General features: G+C 41.0%; 1 protein-coding gene and 1 long non-coding RNA gene across 3 annotated transcripts; one reads left to right on the plus strand and one right to left on the minus strand.

Moving 5' to 3' along the window:
• The first annotated feature begins 1,563 nt into the window (after nt 1-1,563).
• Nucleotides 1,564-10,387, plus strand: LOC115573492 (uncharacterized). Of its 2 annotated transcripts, XR_003982289.1 has the most exons (4): nt 1,564-1,679; nt 1,810-2,065; nt 3,347-8,516; nt 9,039-10,387. It is a non-coding gene; the product is annotated as an uncharacterized LOC115573492 (long non-coding RNA). The 2 variants fall into 2 exon arrangements; XR_003982288.1 differs by having other exon boundaries at nt 1,810-8,516.
• trim54 (tripartite motif containing 54) lies at nt 1,672-18,568 on the minus strand. Its single transcript, XM_030404244.1, has 9 exons — nt 18,097-18,568; nt 16,483-16,661; nt 12,305-12,482; nt 9,409-9,504; nt 9,067-9,300; nt 6,828-6,850; nt 4,232-4,356; nt 3,859-3,947; nt 1,672-1,824 (listed from the first exon to the last, which is right to left on the minus strand). Exons 1-8 carry the CDS (start codon nt 18,286-18,288, stop codon nt 3,871-3,873), a joined length of 1,104 nt encoding a protein of 367 aa, XP_030260104.1. The 5' UTR covers nt 18,289-18,568; the 3' UTR covers nt 1,672-1,824; nt 3,859-3,870.
• Nucleotides 18,569-20,938: the final 2,370 nt, after the last annotated feature.

The following is a 20,938-nucleotide window of genomic DNA, read 5'->3' on the forward strand; positions in this document are numbered from 1 at the left end:
GATGTACCACAGCCTGACTAACAGCACAGCAAAAATGAATTGGGGCATGACAAAATTTAATCAAATGAAAACTCAACAGTGGCTTTATCTTATATTTGTGCTTTATTTGTAAAAGATCAAACAAGCCATCAGCTAGCTAACCCTTATCATAAACGCCAAACATGTCTACCTAGAAACAAGCCTCAAAGCCCATAAACAGGTCAGTGATACATTTCGGAGTTAAAGGAGAACTTCGGTCGATTTAAACATGCAGCTTCATTGCTCAAGCAACTCTTGACTTGCCAGTACTTAAGACGCAAACAAATTTGGTCCAACTATTACAGAGCTCCGTGAACGGAGACTTAGCATTGAACGCTAACAGCATGGGGCCAGAACTTTGCACTGTGTTTTAAGCGTCTTAACATGCTCCACATCTCACACCAAAAGTTATGCAACATCAGCAGACACCTTACAACACAGCACTGTAGCGTGTATGACTCAAACTGAATAAAAAAGTAGTTAAAACAGTGTGTTTGCGCAAGAAGACACTTACCTGTTTGTTGACATCCGTGTCTTCCGGTAGCTGATGTTGCATAACTTTTGGTGTGAGATGTGGAGCATGTTAAGATGCTTAAAACACAGTGTAAAGTTCTGACCCCCTGCTGTTAGCGTTCAATGCTAAGTCTTCGTTCACGGAGCTCTGTAATGGTTGGACCAAATGTGTTCGCGTCTTCGGTACTGGCAAGTCAAGGGTAGCTTGAGCAAAGAAGCTGCATGTTTAAATCGACCGAAGTTCTCTTTTAAGCCTGAAAGAAGGGAATCTTTAAAAATCAATGAAAGTGTCAAAAAATTGTCTTTCAGGTGAGAGAAAATGACAAAAGTATTGACTTTTCTTTGTTAATCAACTCTATTTCAACTCCACCACACCCGATCTCCTGAAATCCTCCACCCACCTCCCTCACACCTCACAGTTTAGACTTCCCTCCACCTAAAAAAAAAAAAAAAAAAACGTCAATTTCGCAATGGTCCTGTATGTAGGATTTAGTGGCATCTAGTGTTGAGGTTGCAGATTGCAACCAACTGAATACCCCTCGTCTTACAATTGGTTTAGGGAGAAAGCAGGGTGGCCTCGAAAACCTTAACCAAGCAAGTCATTTTGCAGCACAGCCCACAGTAATGAGCTTTTCCTCCCACTCTGCAGTTTTACATCCAGCTCCCTGGTGTTCTCATTCTCCTGCGTTTATGTATAAAGGAAAAACAAAAAAGGACAATTCCGTTCCTCAATATACAGTTTGCTGCGTAAATCCACAAAATGATTTAACTTGCCCCGTTGAGAAATGAGTCTCAGCTGAAAGAAACCATTTCTGCCTTACTGACTTTAATCCCCACACTGTTTATTTTAATGAACATGTGAACAGTACAAGTATAAACCTGGAGTCTTTATAGAAGCCTTGTGACAGAAATCTATATAGGGGCTTTAAATCCTGAAGACACACATGAACACAATCTTTTTACTTTCCCTCCCACTGCACAGAATACAGAGTTAAATCCATTGTATGTCTTTCCTGCGCGCTTTTACATAGAGGGATATATTTACACACAATACACCGAACAAAAGGATGCAAAGTGGGAGGCTAAAAATCTGTCCGAGTCGGTCCTCGTGCATCTGGGCTGGAAACACAGGGATAATGCACATAGAGGTATGATTTTGATTATTTATGTTTTTCTCCCATGTCGTTCTTTGTTGTTTCATGTTCGTCTTGAGCACTGTGTGGATTCCTTCTTCCGGAGGATTATGGTAAACCTCTATTTCCGTCTGAATCTCCTCAGCGCCGCGGCGAGGACCTCGAGTAAGGAACAAAAGATGAAATATCATGAGATCGGTGCCATCATCCCACGTCCAAACAATCACCAGTGACTCTCCAGCTGCTCCGGCCTAATGTACCCACGCCGCACCAATACAGCGCGGAGGAGGATGCTGTTGTTGTTGGTGCCTTTGACTGAGTCAGCACGAAGACACTGATGCCGTCCCCCTTCCTGGGTGGATGAGGGGAATCCTTCGCTCTCTGGCCGAGGCCCTCTTTACGTAAGTGGTCTTGTTAGAGGCGATTTCACACTTCCCCTCTGTTCGACACACAGTGAGCTTCTGCTGACTTCAGACCGTGCACATTTCCAAATATTACAGTTTATCAGGAGAGCAACAAGAACATCTATAAACAGGCTCTGACACACCGGCGCCTCGTCAGTACAGTGGCTTTTTCTTCTGCATCTAAGACACGTGTGTGTGTGTGTGTGTGTGCGTGTGTGTGCAGGGTGCACTTCATGAAGACATTTCAAGCGAAGCTATAAAGCATCATGTGTTTGTGTTTAAATACAGTATGTCACATCTTATGACACTATCCACTTAATGGAATAGTTCACCCAAAAATTAAAATTCAGTCATTAAAGATGTCATATTATGCTGATTTTCAGGTTCATACTTTTGCTTGGGGGTCCTGGTAGAACAGGTTAACATACTTTAATTTTTAAATAACACATTATTTTTCGCCCGCGGTGCATTGCTGCAGCATCACTATTTACACTGTGTCATGAACGTTCCGTTTTAGCTACAGAGTGAGACATCTCAGCATAATCCAAGTTTCTAAATCGATTTGAAAATACTTTATTTACACCCTTCCTTTAGCTAAAATCTTCATTGTAGCTGCTAAGCTAAAAGCGTGAGCGAACGTCTCATCTAAAGTTGGTGGGTCGATGTTGCAAATATTGTCATGAGTCACTCTGGTCACGCTGTACGGAGCCATTTTATTATTTTGTTTTTCTTTTACAAAACTACTGCACCGGGGTAAATAGATGACTGCATTTTCATTTTTGGGTGAACTGTTCCTTTAAACCGGCCTGATTCTTTTTGGCCACCTGGGGGCAGCACAAACAGCCTGCAAACACAATATTGGCATATCACCTTTTAGTCGATGGGGCAAACTTGTTGGAAAATAGTTATTCAGATTGTCACAGGACAACTTTATAATATATTTGGAGTCGTGTTTGCGTCGACACGATGAATCCAAGGACAATTTGAACTCTCTTTAAGCTCAGTTTTTGGATCGGGGAAATATCTGACTTTTTAGATGCTACATGACACTACAGACACTAACTTAATCATTTGGTGATGCGCAGGGAGTGAGTTTTTATACTGAAAATGATGCAATGAGAGTGAACAAAAACAGTGAAGTTCCTTCCTGTAGGTATTCAGTTATATTCAGATAAAATTGTTACACGAAACACAACGGATCTTAAATTGGCTTTCTACAGCAAAATGAGGACGTTTGACTTTACAGTGATTTGTTGAAACCTCTGGCTCTGTTCAAAGATGGTCTGTACAATGCGAATGACCTTGATGACAACTGAACAAACTACATCTGCTAACGAAGACTCCAAGATGCACTTCAACTCTCCACAAAAGCTTAGTAACCTTGAGATGTTTTTTCCCTTTTTTTGTCTTTTATAAAAAAAAAGTATGATCCAGATTTCAACTGACAAACAAAATTTTCCCTTACTAGTCCCTCAAACTAGAAGCTAGACATTCACTCTATAAAGTCTAATATAAGTTTGTTATAGAAAACAAGAGGCCTCGGTGCTGCAGGTACATCCCACAAGCCCTGTAGGCTGAATAACTGATGCGAGGATTCTGACACTTTCTAAACCAAAATCAAACAAACCACAAAGCCTTGGCCAAGCAACACCTAGATCAATTCGTCAATAGAGGTCAACAGGGAGATTCTGTGCAGAAACAAACACCTTGCATCGCCTTTGTTACTCAAGTTATCTTTAAACTTTAAAAAGATCCACAACTGCACTAGAGTGTTTGAGAACAACAGACACCTGTTTTTGGTCTTAATATCTGGAGCTGAAGTCGAGTTCTGACTCTTCTCCGCCGTCGTCAGGATCGTCTTCTTCGTCATCTCCCCCCCCTAAAGACACACACAAACATGTGTACATTAAATAAGCCTGTCTTTAAGACACTGGATTGACTTTTTGACCGAAGAAAATATTCATTCCAACCAAAAAGAAAGTGTTTACATTGTCCTACTGATTGGACTATCAAAGATTAAACGGCGTCCCACTTGAAATGAATTCAATCAGGCCTGATTGGGTCGGTGTCAACTGAGGTGGTTACATGAGACACATTTATTATCATGACATTCTGTCACCATGTTGATAAAACTTTACTCTTGTGTTGGATGACTGTGCCTACCAGAGCAGAAGTCGATGTTCATCAGCATGACGGCGGCGTCGTCTGTGTCGATGACGAAGTGGCTCATACTCTCATAACCGAGCTCCGGACGCTCCATGTTAGAGGCCCTGGCTGCTGCTGCCATTCTGACAACAAACGCATCAACACAGATTTCCAAATGAGACACGTTTAAGTCAAGCTGCCTCCGTGTGAAAGAAACCAGTCAGAGGAGTTTGACTCCACTGTTGCTAATGGGGGGTGCTGTGATTAGTACAGTATTTCAATTTTGGAACTTTGGTTTTATTCAAAAACACTAAAAGCTAATCCTGCTAAAATCTTATTTCAATACTAAAATACAGTACGATACGGTACGTTACAGTACAATATGTTATGATACAATATCATACGATACAGTAGGATACTGTGCGGTATACTACAATACGGTACAAAACGGTATGATCGCAACGGTACGATGACCTGGGATGCACTGCATTACAGAACGAGACAGCATGGTGCTGTATGATACGGTATGCTATAATATGGTACAATACCATTTGGTACAGTACATTACCGTATGATACAGTGTGTGGTTCACTTCAGTACTGTACAATATGGTAAAATACGCCATCATACGACACGATATGATTCAATACAGTTTGGTAGGCTATGGTACGGTACGATATGGTGCGATGCAGCGCGATACAGAACAATACGGTAGGATCGGTATAGTGTGGACCGGTAAGATCCGTGGTAATACAGTACGGTATAATACAGTGCGATACAATTCTGTACAATGTAGTACAATACTGTATGATATGATCCGATGCAGTAAGGTGAAACACAGAATGGTAGGATATGATATAGAACAATATGATTCGATATGGTACGTTACAATACGATATGATTTGATATGAAACAATAGAATAGGATACAATTCAGTTTGCATTCTGAGGCAGTTGTGTTAAAAAAAAAAAGTACATGTACAGGTTAAACACATAGTTACACTCAAAACTATTCATAAACATACAAAGCACATCAACAAGTCACGGCGATTGTAAACATATCGCACTTTATTCTCTGAATTCAGAGCTCATTTAGCAGAACACTGATATTAATTTATCAACAGAACAAAAAAACTGTTTAGAAGAATTCTCCAGCCTGGTGTGTCTACACGGAATGGATCTGAATCATTTATTGGAGGACACAAGCTGGTATATTCTGTAACCTGACTGCAATCTGCAGCGTGTGTCGTACGGATACATTCATTAATAAATACTTAATGAGGCAAACATCCGCTTCAAAGGTTATTGATGTTGATTTTCAAATAAAAAAGGTCAATACTGGCTCGATCCATCAGCAAACCAAACACACACACACACACACTCGGTGATCTCTGTCTCATCCCCCATGTGGCGGGTCGGTGACGGCAGCGCTCGGAGCAGATTTGTTTGGTTTATGCGATCATCTGCTACATAATGTATACGAAGTGACTAAACGTCTGACACAGAGCTGACGACTGTGGGCAGCACGGTTCCATATGCTGCACTAATTCCAATCTAAAGATCAGTATGTTTAAACCTTTGAGTTATTTCTTCATGACATACTTTCAGCCAGGACAAAAGCAGTATATTTCTTCTACTTCAGCTGAGAAGTTCAAAGTTTAAAAAGTTGAAATGACCATAGACTTGTGGGATGTTCTCCGGGGGAGGGGGGGGCTTCTCTGCTGATCTCTGAAGAACAAATATGTAAAAAACACAATGAAGGACAGCAGCCAAACTTTTTTCTAATAGACTATCAGTGTGCATCCTTGGCGGATTTGAAATTATAACAGATGCTGAAGCCATCGCTGCAAGTCATGAGTCGCCCACAGAGCTCTGCACCGTCTGAACCCAGTTGGTTAACGCGGTGCGATGCTCTCGCTGCACTTCATTCTCACCGGTGTGGTACGGAGAGGGCAGAAAAATGTACCAGCAGATCGCGAGAAGAGAAGTGCGATACGGCAAAGAGTAAAATGTAGAAAGCGATGCAATTCTTTACGTTTCAATTTTATAATGCTGTGCTCATGGTCTGGTTAGGTTGAGGGACCAAAACCACTTGGTTAGGGTTAGGAAAAGATCCTATTATGGCTTAAAATAACTGGTTTTGTTGCCACAAAGACGGCTGGAAAATGTCCCGACGGTAGCCAAAGTCAGTTTCGTTGGTTGAAAATGGCAGCAAACAGTGCTCTGTCACTCTCTCACTGTAATCTGATCATGATATGACACATATTGTAGATACGTTCACAAACTTGACATAACTGTGGTTTCCAGAAACGTACAGCGGCAACATTTTATTTGGCCGACTGAGCTGCCTAAGGTTTAAGCAGCCATTTAATGTTCTCTTCTGTGTTAAAATGCGCTGTATTTAACACTGTTGTAGGTTTATAATGCGTGCAAACATGAAATGTAATGGAGTCAAACACTCAGTATTTCCCTCTGACATAGAGGGACGTGGAGTAGATGCATAAAGTGTAATGATACTCGAGTTAAGGACCTCAGCACTCAGTTAGTAATGATTAAAATCAGACTACAGTCACCACATGCAGAATCAAGCGCTTCGCAGCAAACACTCGACTTACTTTTCCAGGATGACGTTGGCGCTCTGACAGCGAAGGAGACAGACAGAGAGAGACGAAATTAATCACATTGCGCTTCAGTTGTCTGTGCCAGCCACATCTGTCAGCAGTGTTTGACAGACACGTCAGCGTGTAAAATAAAAAACATGATTTTTTAAGAAATACTGCCAGCTGCCAGATTGGCCTCACGATGTTTACTACCTGCTGCTACCAACTCTATCTTCTTTAACACCTGCTGTGGCTGAACATAAAACAGTGACACCTGAGGCTCACACTTTTTCTCTCACACACACACAACACACACGAACACACACTTTCCTCACAGGAGACGGAGTGACGCAGAGACGTTGCATCAGCAGTTGAGGATGCTGGATTTAGTTACAACCTGCCGGTCTCTTCAGGGACGACCATCCATCCGTCTGCTGTCAAGTATAACTAACTTTAACTTTGGTCACGTTCGATCGAACCTCAAGTGACGTCAAGAGCTTCTTTTTAACATGTGTATCCTTGGATTTACAGGTCACAGGGTTCATTGACTCTACGTTCCTTCTTGACCCGTCAATCCTGAAACCACGCGATTTTTTTTTTTCCCATGTGCGAAACCAAGCATTTGTCATGTGTTTTTTCCATTTGTGTTTAACCAAATGACAAAAAAAAAAAAATGGTTTGTAGAGAGTACTGGACGATTCCCTGATTGGATGTGAAGTGAGCTATAATGAGGGCCGACACGGTTTCAAAAGAGTTGGAAAGTTCAAAGATGCGTTGTACGTAACTTTGAGCGAATTCATTTTCCTCAAAGTTAATTAATTCCAGCCGTAGTGATGCAACACGGGTGTTTGTTTTCATCGTGACGCCGTGATGCCACTCTGTCCGTCTGATTATGTGGGAATGAATCCATCAATCCAATGATGTGGAGACTGAAATGTGCTCCAGGACCTGCACGTCCCCCCTAAACAGACCATTTAAAGGGTAATTCCACCAATTTTACACATTAAAGTGTGTTAACAGGTCTTGTGGGGAACTGCTGCCTATGCCAGCGATGTCACTCAGTGGGGCTAAGGTGCATCGTGGGTAATGTAGGTGCAAGGTTCTGTAAAGAATGAAAACAAAATGATTTTGATCATTTGAGTCCAACAGCGTGACGGGACAAGATTTGTTGTGTATCAGTAAAAAAGCCCCCAAAACAGACAAAATGGGAAAGCTATCGAAACTCTAATTGGCTAATAAGTGTCAGTTAAACCCTTCATTTAAAAAATGAGTTTTTGTTGAAGACATGAGTTTAGAAGTCAGTGGATTTACTGTAATGAATCCCATTGTTTGCTTCATGTGTGTGCATGTGATCAATCGGGTGATCAATACAGGGCACTGGAGAGACTGGCCTGCTCTTCATTAGCTCTGCAGCTGCATGAATTAATCATGTGTTTGTTGTGTGTGAGGGTCTGAAGGTATGCAGGACCAAAGTTCCAGCTCTCCTCAGGGAGGATTGTGGCAACACAGAGCCTGACACGGAGCCTCCCCGCTGGGCTTTCTGCTCCCGTTTTCCGTCGTCGCCCTGCAGCTCTGCACACTAAGCTCACCATCATCAGCAGCAGATATAACCTGGGGAATACTGAAAATGGATCAACCTGACGAATGAAACCTGCAGCCGGGAAAATATCGACAGGCGGAAGGAAACTTTAAATGACGTGTGAGGTGAGAACAAACTCCTGCTGGAGGATCAAACTGTTTGGATCATACGGTTCACTTAAAATCAGGAACCTGACAGTTTATATACTTAAGATACCAGTGAACTAAAAGACTTAAAAACACGTTTTAATATCTGTCTGAAATCTGATGACGTGTATGATCTGCTGCCTTTTACTGTTCCCTGATTTTCCATTGCAAACATATACACACACATACACTTTAATTCTGGTCTAAAAGTGGTATTATTGTCATTTTGCTATGCAAGGTTGCACCATGAAACTACAACGGCTCTCAGGAGAGCAAATACCTTCACCAAGGCCCAGTAGAAATAACTACCATTTAACGAAAACCGACCACAAAACATACGGACACAGATAAAGCATCTAAAAACTATAGGAATGAACCTTTAACATACTGACCATGCCCAGGTAAATCCTTGTATCACCCAGATTTTTGTTTGGAACCCCCAAATTCTCAGAATGAAACCCCAAACACATTGTCGGTCCAATCACGTTACTCCACCTGCAGGAGTCAGCTGATCCGAGCCGTCACCCACCTGTATGAACAAAGGCATCTGTGGCTCCTCCATCGACTGAATGGCCGACTCCACCAGCGTCACCGCGGCCTCCAGGTCGTCGTTCTGCCGACGGATGAGAGACCGAAGGTGTCTGAGTTTGTCGTCCTGCTGCCTGGTGATCAGCCCCACCAGCTCCTGCTTCCGCTCCTCCAAGATGGCCACCAGGCCGTCGAAACGGCTGGCCAGCTGTTCTCTCTGCCGCTGACCGTTCTCCTGAAGTGAGGGAGAGAGGGAGAGAATTACTCACCAGGCATTCAAATACAAATTCAAATACAAAACATTTTGTTGTTCTCTGTATCATTATATGTCTGTGTGTCTGACCTCTGTGGTGCGGCAGATCTGTTCCATCTGGGAGATGACTGCCTGGATGTGGTCGTTGCTGGCGACCAGCATGGCGATGCCGTCGCTCAGCTCCGACTGCAAGCAAACAAGACCCCAAAATTCTCTTGAAACTTGCAGAATTAAGGAAGTGTATATGCTTTAAAAGCCAGTGAAACTGAAAGATTGTTTGGACTTTCCACCAATCTGAATTTAAAAAGAGCAGAGCTGCGGTGATTATTTCGATTATTGATTAGTCGCTTCATTTTCCAAAGCAAAAATGCCATCAATGCCAAGCGTTCCATGAAAGGATTTGCTGTTTTTCCTTGTCGTTCTCTGGGTTTTGGACTTTTCTGGACATACTTTTCAGTCCAGCTTGACCAAAGCATTCTTCGATCAATCCGCATTCGTGTCTATCAATCATTTCCTGGTGATAAAAAGACAAATCTAGTGGATTGTTCAGTGTTTGAGGAGGAATGCACTCTGTGTACTTTCTCGTCAGTAAGCCTGTCACCACCCTAAAGCCCAGCGAAATGATTCACCAGCATGCATCTGTTTAGGAGTATTAGGAGTGTCGTGACATCATGTACATTCTCATTATGCACATTTCATTTCATTTACATTTGCAGAGTTTGTACAGTTTTAGTGTCGGTTGAGGTTTTATCAAATGCCACAAACGTTCTCACCTCTGTGCGAGTGAAACCACCGACCCTCGTCTCTCAGATTAACCTTTGCACGAAGACGGAGGATCAACAACTTTCGTCCACCTCATCTAAATTTCAGATGAGTGAATCAGAGACGGAGTGAGAGATGCAGAGGCCGGCGCTGAAATGTCAACAAAGCCAACTGCTCAATAACATGCCGGACACTGCTGCCGCCGCCGCCGCCATCTGCATGACAACACGGCTGCACTTTGTCTTTGTGTGACTTTGTGCGTCTGCATCAAGTGAACAGATGAGTTAATAAACTTGTTTTCACGTGATGCTTCCGGTGTATTGGCTTGATTCTGCTTTAAAGCTGTGTCTGGTATGACCTCAGCAGACCTTTAGACAACCAGGTGCAACGGTGGGAAGTAACTAAGTACATTTACTCAAGTACAATTCTGAGGTACTTGTTCTTTGAGTCTTTTCATTCTATGCTTCTTTATAATTCCACATCACTACATTTCCAAAGAAATATCGTACTTTGTACTCAACTACATACATTAGACCCCTGTAGTTGCTCTGCACTTTATAGATGAACATGTCAAAATACATATAAAGTGCAAATAAAATGCAATGCATAAAACAAAATGCATAGAAGTAGCTCTACTGCATTCAATAATGTAACAGAGCCCATTACGACTGCATAGTGAGTACTTTTACTTTCATACTTCAAGTACATTTCCTGAATGATACTTTCATACTTTTACTCAGGTAAGGTTTTTTTCAATCGTGGTATTTCTAAATTGGAATAGTACAGAAGCCCTAAACAGTCATGGGTCACCTCGTAACGACCAAGATAATTAATCAGGAGTGGATCGTTACACACACTCTGATTCAAAGCAACCCGCATGAACTTTTCAAGAATATTCGCCATTAATAATTGGTACTACTTAATCTGACATGTCCGGCTAGAATCAGTCATTACACTCTCAAGACGTCATGTATGCATGCTGGCATGGCACTGCCGATCTCTTAAACATCAGGTTTTAATTAGTACAATATTGTGTTTGACCTATGACCACTCAGGGCTTCCGTAGAGTCAAGAGATTTTTCTGAAATGTTATGACAAATGAGGCGTACTCCAGTTAAATATGCACTCACCTGCAGACATTTTCTGAGCAGAAATCTAAACGCTACATAAAGCCAGGTTCAAACTTCACGTCTCATTTTGTTAACATATTAGAGTCAAAGGTTTTACACAGGGGATTTTTTGGCTGTCTCTCTTTTTTAATCACTCTATAAATCAGAAAATACTGTCAACAGCCATAAATCCCCTTTTTGCCATGTTTTGAGAAACAGATTTAGAACAGATATGATATAAATCAGGCTGTGAATGACATATGAACTAGATAGGAATAATACATACATTTCTAGACAATCATTTCTTTCTAAAGGTTTTCTAACATTCTAACTAATATCAACACCTCAATGTGTGTTTGGGACACTTTCCAACAGTCTGAAAGAAGACATGATTTTGGGGCAAAATAGACCCAAATCTCAAAATGTATAATAAAACGGTGTTTCCCCTGCAAGAAAAGATCTCCATACTTCCTCCACCACTGACCACTGTGTGTGTAGGTCCTGATTTCAGTGGTTAAATACAGTTTTTACCTGTGTACTCGGTATTTGCACTGGGTGGGGGGTCAGTCTGTATCCAGACTCATGTTCGTGTTTTGGAAAGAGACGCCAAGAACAAGAAAAGAGTTAAAAATAGAAACCAAAAGAAAGTGTGTGAGCTAAAGTATAAAGGCCATCGTCTTTTATAAGGAGTCAACACCCACATGCACTTTTTGGAGAAATGTTAGAGTTGAGACTATTGGAGGGTGTCTCTGATGGTCCTTTGACCTTTAAACAAGCTTGAAAAAAAAAAGACTTGCCAGCTAACCTCCAACACAGTAGCATAAGGTTTGTTTGTGGCTGAATCTTTTGGGTTTTGTTTGGTTTCTTTGCTCCTCAATGAAGTGTAAAGAGTTGGATTTGAGTGGAGTGATGCTAAAGTGACATTTCACAGCTGGAAAGATGGTCTTTTCATAAATCTGGGCGGTCTATGCAGCAGAAAAACTAAAATATTTTTAAAATTGGTGCTTAAATAAATGTGAAAAAGGGCTGTGGTGTTCCCATTTGCTCAAACCTGCAACAACCACAATGCACTGCACCACATCGGACCAACAAGCACTCCCTCGGTGATTCTTTACCTTCTGTCTCACATAGACGCTGCTGAGCGGCGCCACCTCACAGTCCTTGTGTTTGCCGAACACTTTGCACATGGAGCAGGTCGGCGTCTGACAGGACAGGCAGTAGATGTTGATCTTCTCCTCATCGTGGTCTTCACACATCAGCTGCTGCTGCTGCTCCGGCTTCATGTCCACCAACCTGAAACGCAGCATAAATGTAGAACGTGCAACCTGAACTGAACAACACAGTACACATTGTTTTATAGTACAGCTGGCTCTTAACTTACAATCCTGTTTGGGGCCATTTGTTCTGATCAAAGTTGAACTAATATGGGTTTTACAAAAAAAGTCAAACAAATAAAAATGAATAACAGGGATTCGCAAAAGCTTTCCACGCAAGATTGACTTATTTTCTTAAGAATAAAAATTCAAAATTCAATTTTGAAATTCAAAAACCTATTCTTCAACCACAGGAGAAGGAACAATTTGCATCAGACTTAGAAAATGGGTCACCAGAAAAGGAAAAAAAAAAACCCACCTGTCATCTAATTCATAATTAATTTATGCAAAATTCTGATTGGTGCCTAGAAGTAAGTGACAGGGAGCTCCGCCCACCTCAAACCGGTGAGCAAATGTCAGAGAAAACCAGAAATACAGAAATCTGTCAGCGCCTCAGAAGTTATAGTTCATGTAGGATCTCATCACTCGCAGCAAGAAGCTGACAAAGAAGGAAAATACTTATATTATCATAAACAAACACCAGAGTACAAACTGTGTGATCCTAAAGTTTGTTTGGGATTCCTGAGTTTAATCCAAATATCAAAGTGCAGTAAATACCATGTGTAGCACCTGCAAAGCTCCAGTGAGGGGGGCAAACTCAAGTCTTTTTAACCCTTAAAAGAAAAAAAGATTGTTTTCACACAGAAGTACACCCACTGTTATACCTGTTAGATAATCCAGAGGGAGAATATTTATTTTCCTTCATAAATAACACAACAGACACAGTCGTCTCTGCTGCTAGCAGTCATTATAATGCACTCAAAAAATAATCCTAGATGCCCTTAAAACTTGGCCAATTTTTAATGTGATTTATGTGCATTGGTGGCATCGTGTCCAGAAGACTTGGCACCAGCGTCTGTATTGTTGAACCAGCTCTGTGCACTGACGTCAGTGGACGACAGAGGAATCACGCCAAAAGTTTGGCTGAGATGACGTTTGTTTCTCACTCCTATAAACTCAGTCAGCTAACTTCCATCCAAAGGACATAATGAATGTATATTTTCCCTTTGGTTTTACGTCATTTTCCAGTTTCCAGTTACTGCTTTTCATGGCTAATCAAGTCATCATTTAGTCTATAAAATGTCAAAGAAATTGTGAAAAAAATGCTCTTTGCCATTTCCCAGAGTCCTGAAATTGCTTCTTTTGTCCAACAAATAGTCCAAAACCCCCCAAAACTCTTCATTTATGTCATAAATGTCAGATAAATGCACCAATTCCTCGCGTTCAAGAAGCTGGAACCAACAAATATTTGACGTTTTGCTTGAAAAATGAAATTATTAACTGATTCTCAAATAATTAACTAATGATATCATTTTATTGTTATTGTTGTAGCTTCAGCTTTTAAGGACTTCACATGGGAGTCCCAGTGCTACATGTAGACGGCTGACTATTGAACGGAAGCAAAAAAATTATGCAATTAAAGTGTCCTTTGTCCTCTGATGTAGGTGTCTCTGACAGAAATGATGATTAAGGAATGAGAACATTTTTCATCACACGTAAAAGAATGATCGGAAGCTACAAGTTACAAAACAAACAATCACATCTATTTAAGCCCACGAGGATAATGAGGGGAGTCCTGTCCTGCTGTCTCCTTACCAGTGACTCACTGAGCGGCTATTTGGGAGTGAAAGTGACAAATCTACACCGAGGACGACTTAAATATCACTGTGCAGCCGTAGTCGGTGTGTAGGATTATAAAACAGATGAACTGAAGAGGCTTCTACTGGGAACATTTTACTTTTTATACCAGTTTTTTTAAGCAGCAGTAGACTTCGTACAACAAGATGGATTTTAAAGCATCAGTTAGGTGAATGATGGTAAGCAAATAAACCGAAGCTGGGACCAAATTCAGGACAATAACAAAAGCATTATGCACAATTGTTCTGAAGTTAATAATCATGAAAAAGCTTCACAAAGCTTGTAAATCCGCAAAAAGCCTGAATCTCTGCAGCTGCCTGCAGGCACCACCCAGCAAACAGCAACAGATTCACACAGGGCACGCTACGTTCCAGCCAAGAGGGATTATGAGTTCTAAGTTCTTTTTTTTTTGTGAATGAGGTTTACATTATGGAAAAGGTCACAGCTAGAATACAGCTGAAAATGGAAACTTTTCTGGATGTATAGTCACCATGGATATCAGCCATGTCAAACATAACGTAGTGAAACATAGAAAATCACATTGTCCCCAACTATGTTTATTGGTGTTATTCACTGAATCATTCTGTGTTATTTTGTTATTGTTGGGATTTTTTTTTTGGGGGGGGGGGGGGGGGTACCTTTGTTTGTGCTTAAGATATTTTTCCTTGAATCCTTGAACTTCATATGTGGAGCTATACAAAAGAATGTAGAGATGCTTACCTGCTAAACTATGGAGTGTATGATGATTGTAGTATGAATAAAAAGAAGCAAATGAATAAGAAAATGTTGGTCAGTCTCTGCTGATGACGGGGCACCTGACAGGAAAGTCACTCCTGTCTCAGCTCCACGTCCTCCAGCCGTCACTAAAACGTCCATTTTGTTTTTAATCCTGCCAGTTGTAAACTCTAACTTTTATCTAAAAACTACTTTTTTACACTTTACGGCTGAAACATCAATAGCTCCGCGTCATGTCATCACTGCATTTTTTACATCTTCATTATATGTACAAATTCATTCATTCTATATTTCATGTTTCATCTTTAGTATGCTTTCAATGCACGCACATTATGTCTGAGACTTGTAGTCAACAGACAGTGCATCAGGAAATGGTATTCATCTCCTGATGAGTCAATACAAAAGAATCAAGACGGTACATGAGCAAAGAACTGGCAGAAACAATTCACTATGGTGTTCAGTTGATGTAACTGATGTCCGATTCGATCTCTTGATCTGTTGACAGCAACATTTGTTTCTTAAGTTGCAATATGCTTAAATTAAGAACATTCTTGATTCACTGATCATCACATAAACAGGGGTGCAACAATAAACTAGTTTCAAAGAATACAATGGGAGGAAAACCAACGGTTCTATGCTTGTCTATGGTGTTGTGCCGCTTCATGTTTATGCATTTGTTGTACCAAAAGAAGCTTCTGTTTTCATTTATTTATGGATAGATAATAACTGACCCTGATTAATACTAGACTGTGATAGTTTATGACCATGAAAGTTGTAGCCCTTCTCATATTTTCAGTTTTTTCCCAAAACATAGCTTTTTGCCTATCATTTGTAAAATGATTAAAAGATTTTTGAATGCTGAGAATAAGTTATAGTTTGGTTTGTTGTCAAAACTGTCAAATTGTATAAAAAATAGTGTTATAAAACTTTTCAAACAATTTTTTAAAACGTTTTATGTTCAAAAGGAAACAACCCCAAAAAACTCAGTGTGTTACTCATTCATGCCGTTTCCTGTCATTTAGACCACCATATATGTCTTTTAAGCAAGTAAGAAAGTAAGAAATGACCGCTGTAAGTCTGTTTTTATCGGCCTCAGAATGTCAAACTATTGTCTGCTGCCAAGTCCATTACTTCCGAGAAAGGCTGTGCCCAGAACTGTGCAGACAGTAATGGAATACAATGCTGCTCTCTGTTGGTGGTCGCTCAGATTACAATAACATGCAGTCTGACATCAGATTCTATATAAAGACTTTTTCTTGTAAACCTCTTTGAAAGATGTGACGTGAATACTGAAGACAGGTGGGAAGGGGAAAAACATGCATCTTTTTTTTATCTTAAATTTCGAGTATAATGGAGTAGAATTCATAGAAACACTTAAAGCCTTAATATATATCTCACAACTACATTATAGTGTTTATAAACCATTTATAACATGTATGTATAGTGCTTATAAATGATAAACAGGGGAGGTTAAAGGGGGTTGTTACCCGTTTTTTCTTTATGTTGACTTCTTACAGTACACCTCACTCCCTCCTGCCCTCACTCACCTGGTCGACTCCTGCTGTCTGTACAGGTCGATGATGTTCTCCACCAGCAGGTTCCTCGGCAGGCCGAAGACTCCGTGGCGGTCCAGCACCACCTCGTGACGGCACGATGGACAGCGAAACCGACTGCCACTGAAGGTGCCGCTGGAGGAGCCGCGGGACTGCCACAGAGGGTTGGCTGCCTGGAAGGAGAGAAGGTGCAGAAAAGTATGTAAAAAAACAAAAACAAAAGTGGATCTATTCAGGTTTGGGAACGTGTAACTCCACAGGTAGCCTCATTTTCTTATGATGCTGCTCATATTGAGAGGCCTCAGTGTTGAACTGAGGCTGGTTCCATCTACCAGTTCCCTAATCAGGTTCCTTTTGGTACAGTTAAGTATATTTAATATCATCAACTTTAAGGCTTTTCATCAAGTGCTATACATATGGGCACGTTTGAATTTAACAACAGTAATATGTCAACATAATATCTTTCTATCTGGGTACTTTTTACAATTTTGTGACACGAGATTCATCTTTGTGATGGCTCTGAACTCTGAACGCGTCAAGAAAATGCTGTCTTACTACAAATTCACACGCAGCTACATTTGCTCACGGCAACAAAACTAACATTCAAATCATCTTACTGACAAACTGACACTAAACACATGAATATTTCTGGTTCCAGGAGGGGAATTTGTTTTCACAGCCAGCTCATAATCATGTCTTACAAGAAAAAACATACAGATACAGAACACAAATATTCTCTCTCTCTCTCTATATATATATATATATATATATATCTTGATGTGGAGCTAGAGTCCGATTGGTGCTGGATTTGTTGATACTTATATTAGGGAGTAAAAAAATTCTGATATCTATATATATGGGCTGATTTGATATGGGCACATTTTTTGCAGTCATTCCTCAAATGTTGTGATCAAACGCTTAGGTCAAAGACACAGACAGAATGGAGGCAGGATATTTAGTTAAACTATAAACTTTGTGGTCAGAAATGACATCAGCTCACCAACACAATGAACTTCACTGGAAATTCAGTAATTACACATCACGCCAAGTATGTCTTTCTGCATTATGTTCCGTTTCATACTGGCACATATCGGGCAAAATATACGGCGATAAAGCTACATCTGTGGTAGGCCAGTATCAGCTGTATAATATCAACCAAACGTAATACGGTGTGAGGCTCTCTGTCTGGAACACACTGAACTCCTGGATGAACAGTGTGGAAATGGGATCAGGTGGCAGGAATATGGGGCCACACAGCAGCGAAACTAACATTTAAAAACAAAACCTGAAATGTTGGCATTGAAACATTTGTGTAAGTTGAAAATGGGACTGACACTGAAACAAATATATGGTACTGAAAAATAGAGCAGAGAAAAAAAAGGATCTTATTTTAATTTGATATTTTTTTGTCAATCTTTATTGATTAGTAAGGTTTCTAGAAACATTTTATCCCTTTTTGCTGTCAAACCGAGTTCCTGTTACCTGTACCGTCATTTTAACCATTCTTTTCATGTTAAATGAATTGAAACACCTCCCCAGTTTGAAATACTGATGGCTGCTTGAAGTGTTCTGGCATTAAGACTGTCAGATCATCGGACACGGTCTCACCTGGAAGATGTCGCTGGCGCATTTGCGGCAGACGTTGTGCTGGCAGGGCAGGATGACCACGGGTTTGGAGAACAACTCCAGGCAGACGGGGCAGATCAGCTGCTTCTCCAGGTTCTCCATGCTGGCTCCTCGGCCGGCGCCGGGCCCAGAACTGCCTGCTGATGGAGGCTTGTAGCTGAGGGCAAAGTTCATTACCCCCAGGGAGCGGCGAAGTCAGAAGACAGAGGAGGATAACAAGCAGAGAAACCCAAAGTGGAGGATTTTCTAGGGATTTCTTTTTGGATTCAATATCCACACACGTCTATGTTCATCTGTCTTGACTTTTTCTAACTTTCTACCCTAAAAAAAAAAAATGTCGCTGCTGTTTTTTAGTCGTATTTTCTCTCCGTCTTCTGTTCTAGCACGTACAAAGTCTCTCCCTCCAGCTGTCCATCCCTTCACCCCTGTGCCAGCTTGTCTAACCCCATGTAAAGACCCTCCCATGCTCCTGTCTCAGCCCTCACAGCAGCCAGATTGTTGACCGTCGGTATTTTTAGCTCCCTCGGTTTGTTCTGGCTTGGGTTACTGTCTAAACTGCGTGCCACGGCCCGGACCGGTGGAACAGTCCAGGCGTCACGACAGTGGTCAGCACCGGGGGTTCAAATGGTAATGTTTTTATGAAGTCTGATACTTAAGAGGGGGTCCTGGGTGGCATAATGCAGCCCCTGGCCGCCATGTTTAAGGTCGTTAGCACTTGGGCATAAACAGCACGCTTCATTTCTTAACTTAGATTTAGTGTTTGTCAAGACGGTGTTCAGGACACTGTTGACAGGGAGGTGGTTGACAAAGACCTGATAAATGTGATTGGTACTGCATTAGACCAGATAATGCCTCGCTATTTTTTTCTGGTTAGCATCCTCCTTTAACCTTTCTGATCAGTGAAAGACAAAATATAGCTGCTGGTAAATAACAAGTATTAATGGTGGTACAGTTTGGACGAAACATGTAAAACACAACTGAATGACCGTACAAGCACTTCACACACCTCTTGTTCGAGTTTGTTTTCCTTTCCGTGGACCGATTCGACACCAGCAGACATTGTGTATGGGTACTCTAAATAGCCTTACGTTGAAAACATTTCAATGTTTCCAGTTTCTTCCTACTACAACCTGATTCCTTAAAGACTCTAAACCAGGCTTCAACACGGCCTTCTGTTGTTTAAATGTCAATCGCAGCAGAATACAAAACAACTTATTAATAGAGATCGGGGCTCGATTCGTGAAATGCACACGTCTCTTTTTAAAAATGTAACACCCACCGGGATGTTCTAAGTATAAAATGCGCAGTGTTTTTTTTTTTTGATTGAGTCACTGGGCCGGAAGAGGCAGCGTAAAAAATAAAACAGAGAAAAGAGAGCCCGCTAGAAACCAGATCCTAACGTACAGCTCACAATGAACAGAGCTCGGAGGAAGCGTTCAACTGCTACAGAGAACAGGTTGCATGTACTGATTCTGCGTGTCGAATGTGAACGTGAAACCAACAATGACTCATATGAGAAGGCATAGACTTGTTACTAAACTCATCACTAGTGGGCTGTTGAGTACTGAGGTCATGTGCTCTGTATTTTTGGAGATAATTTGGGGATCTTTAAAAGACCCGAGGAGGAGCTTTTGTTCTACAATTAAAGACAAACTCAGGGGGGATTCTTCTTAGAGCTCATTCAGTAAATGAGTGGCTGTCACGGCCTCAACATGTGACACTTTTTAGGGAAAAGCACAACAGAACACTGTCTGTCTTGCTCACAGTGTTTTTAACTCTGTAACAGCAAGAACAAAAACATAAATTTTAATATAGTTAAATAATAAATGTGAGAAATCTCAGTAGTCTGGCGAGGTTCCTTTGAAGGAATGTGGACTTATGACCTCAATATATCCTGATTGATAAATAAAATAAATAAATAAGACCATCTACTTATTATACCAAGGTCGCACAAATGAGTTAAACAATATCTATCTTTAATGACAGAAAAGAGAGTTTCATTCTGGATTAGTATCCATAAATCTTAATTCTAAAATTCTTGGAGAAAAAAAACAAAAACTAGTCCTTTGCTTTTCAGCTTGTGGCCGAACGTTCAACTTTACATCAAATTCCAAGTTTGCTTAGAAACTGAAAAATAAACTGATTGGACCAAATACGTATCCCATTTCAAATCATTTTGAAATCGAACACTAGTCTAGCCCTACAGTAATCACGGGACAGTGACTCTCTCCTCCTGTCCCTGACCTCTGACCTCTGTTCGCTCGCTGATCGGAGTGCATGTAACGGTAACAGTGAGGTCAGGTCCTGGCGACCAGACACACGCGAGGCATTTGCCAATCAACAGAATGGAGTCGGCTAAGTAGACTAAGCTATTAATGGGATTACTTCGCTATTTATAGGCGCGTGAGTGGAGGGCTGCTGCGGAGTAAGCTAAACATACCAACACACGGCTATATTCAATATTCATGCCTCTCCACTGCAGGCGCTTTAGCCACAAATACTTACAGAGCAGTATGGCTGTACATCTTAAAAGGGGATAGAATAGTAGGATGGTATGTATTTTACTATCAACGAGGGATTGATCCAACCAATACGTATTATTGTGTAACACAGCCCGAGACGTTTTTTTCCTATGACCGATATGCAGCAAACTATTGACTGTCGGAAGATGATAGTTCTGTCAACAAACATGTTTTCTTACATCTGGAGATCAAGATTTGTAGTCCAGGACATCTCTGCAGCACTACAGCACCTCGTTATAACGCTCATTTGTCATGCATTTTATCAAAAAACATTGCACTTGGCAGTATTGCAATTATGAGAA

This window comes from Sparus aurata, chromosome 22, assembly GCF_900880675.1.
Source record: "Sparus aurata chromosome 22, fSpaAur1.1, whole genome shotgun sequence".
NCBI lineage: Eukaryota > Metazoa > Chordata > Actinopteri > Spariformes > Sparidae > Sparus > Sparus aurata.

Bases quoted from the DNA above. Each gene is read 5' to 3' on its own strand.
- trim54 (XM_030404244.1), bottom strand. From the start codon at position 18,288: ATGAACTTTGCCCTCAGCTACAAGCCTCCATCAGCAGGCAGTTCTGGG. The intron at 9,505-12,304 runs GTAAAGAATCAC...GTTTGCTTGCAG, and splicing joins GCGTCTATGTGAGACAGAAG to TCGGAGCTGAGCGACGGCAT. The intron at 3,948-4,231 runs GTAGGCACAGTC...GTGTGTCTTTAG, and splicing joins GAACATCGACTTCTGCTCTG to GGGGGGGAGATGACGAAGAA.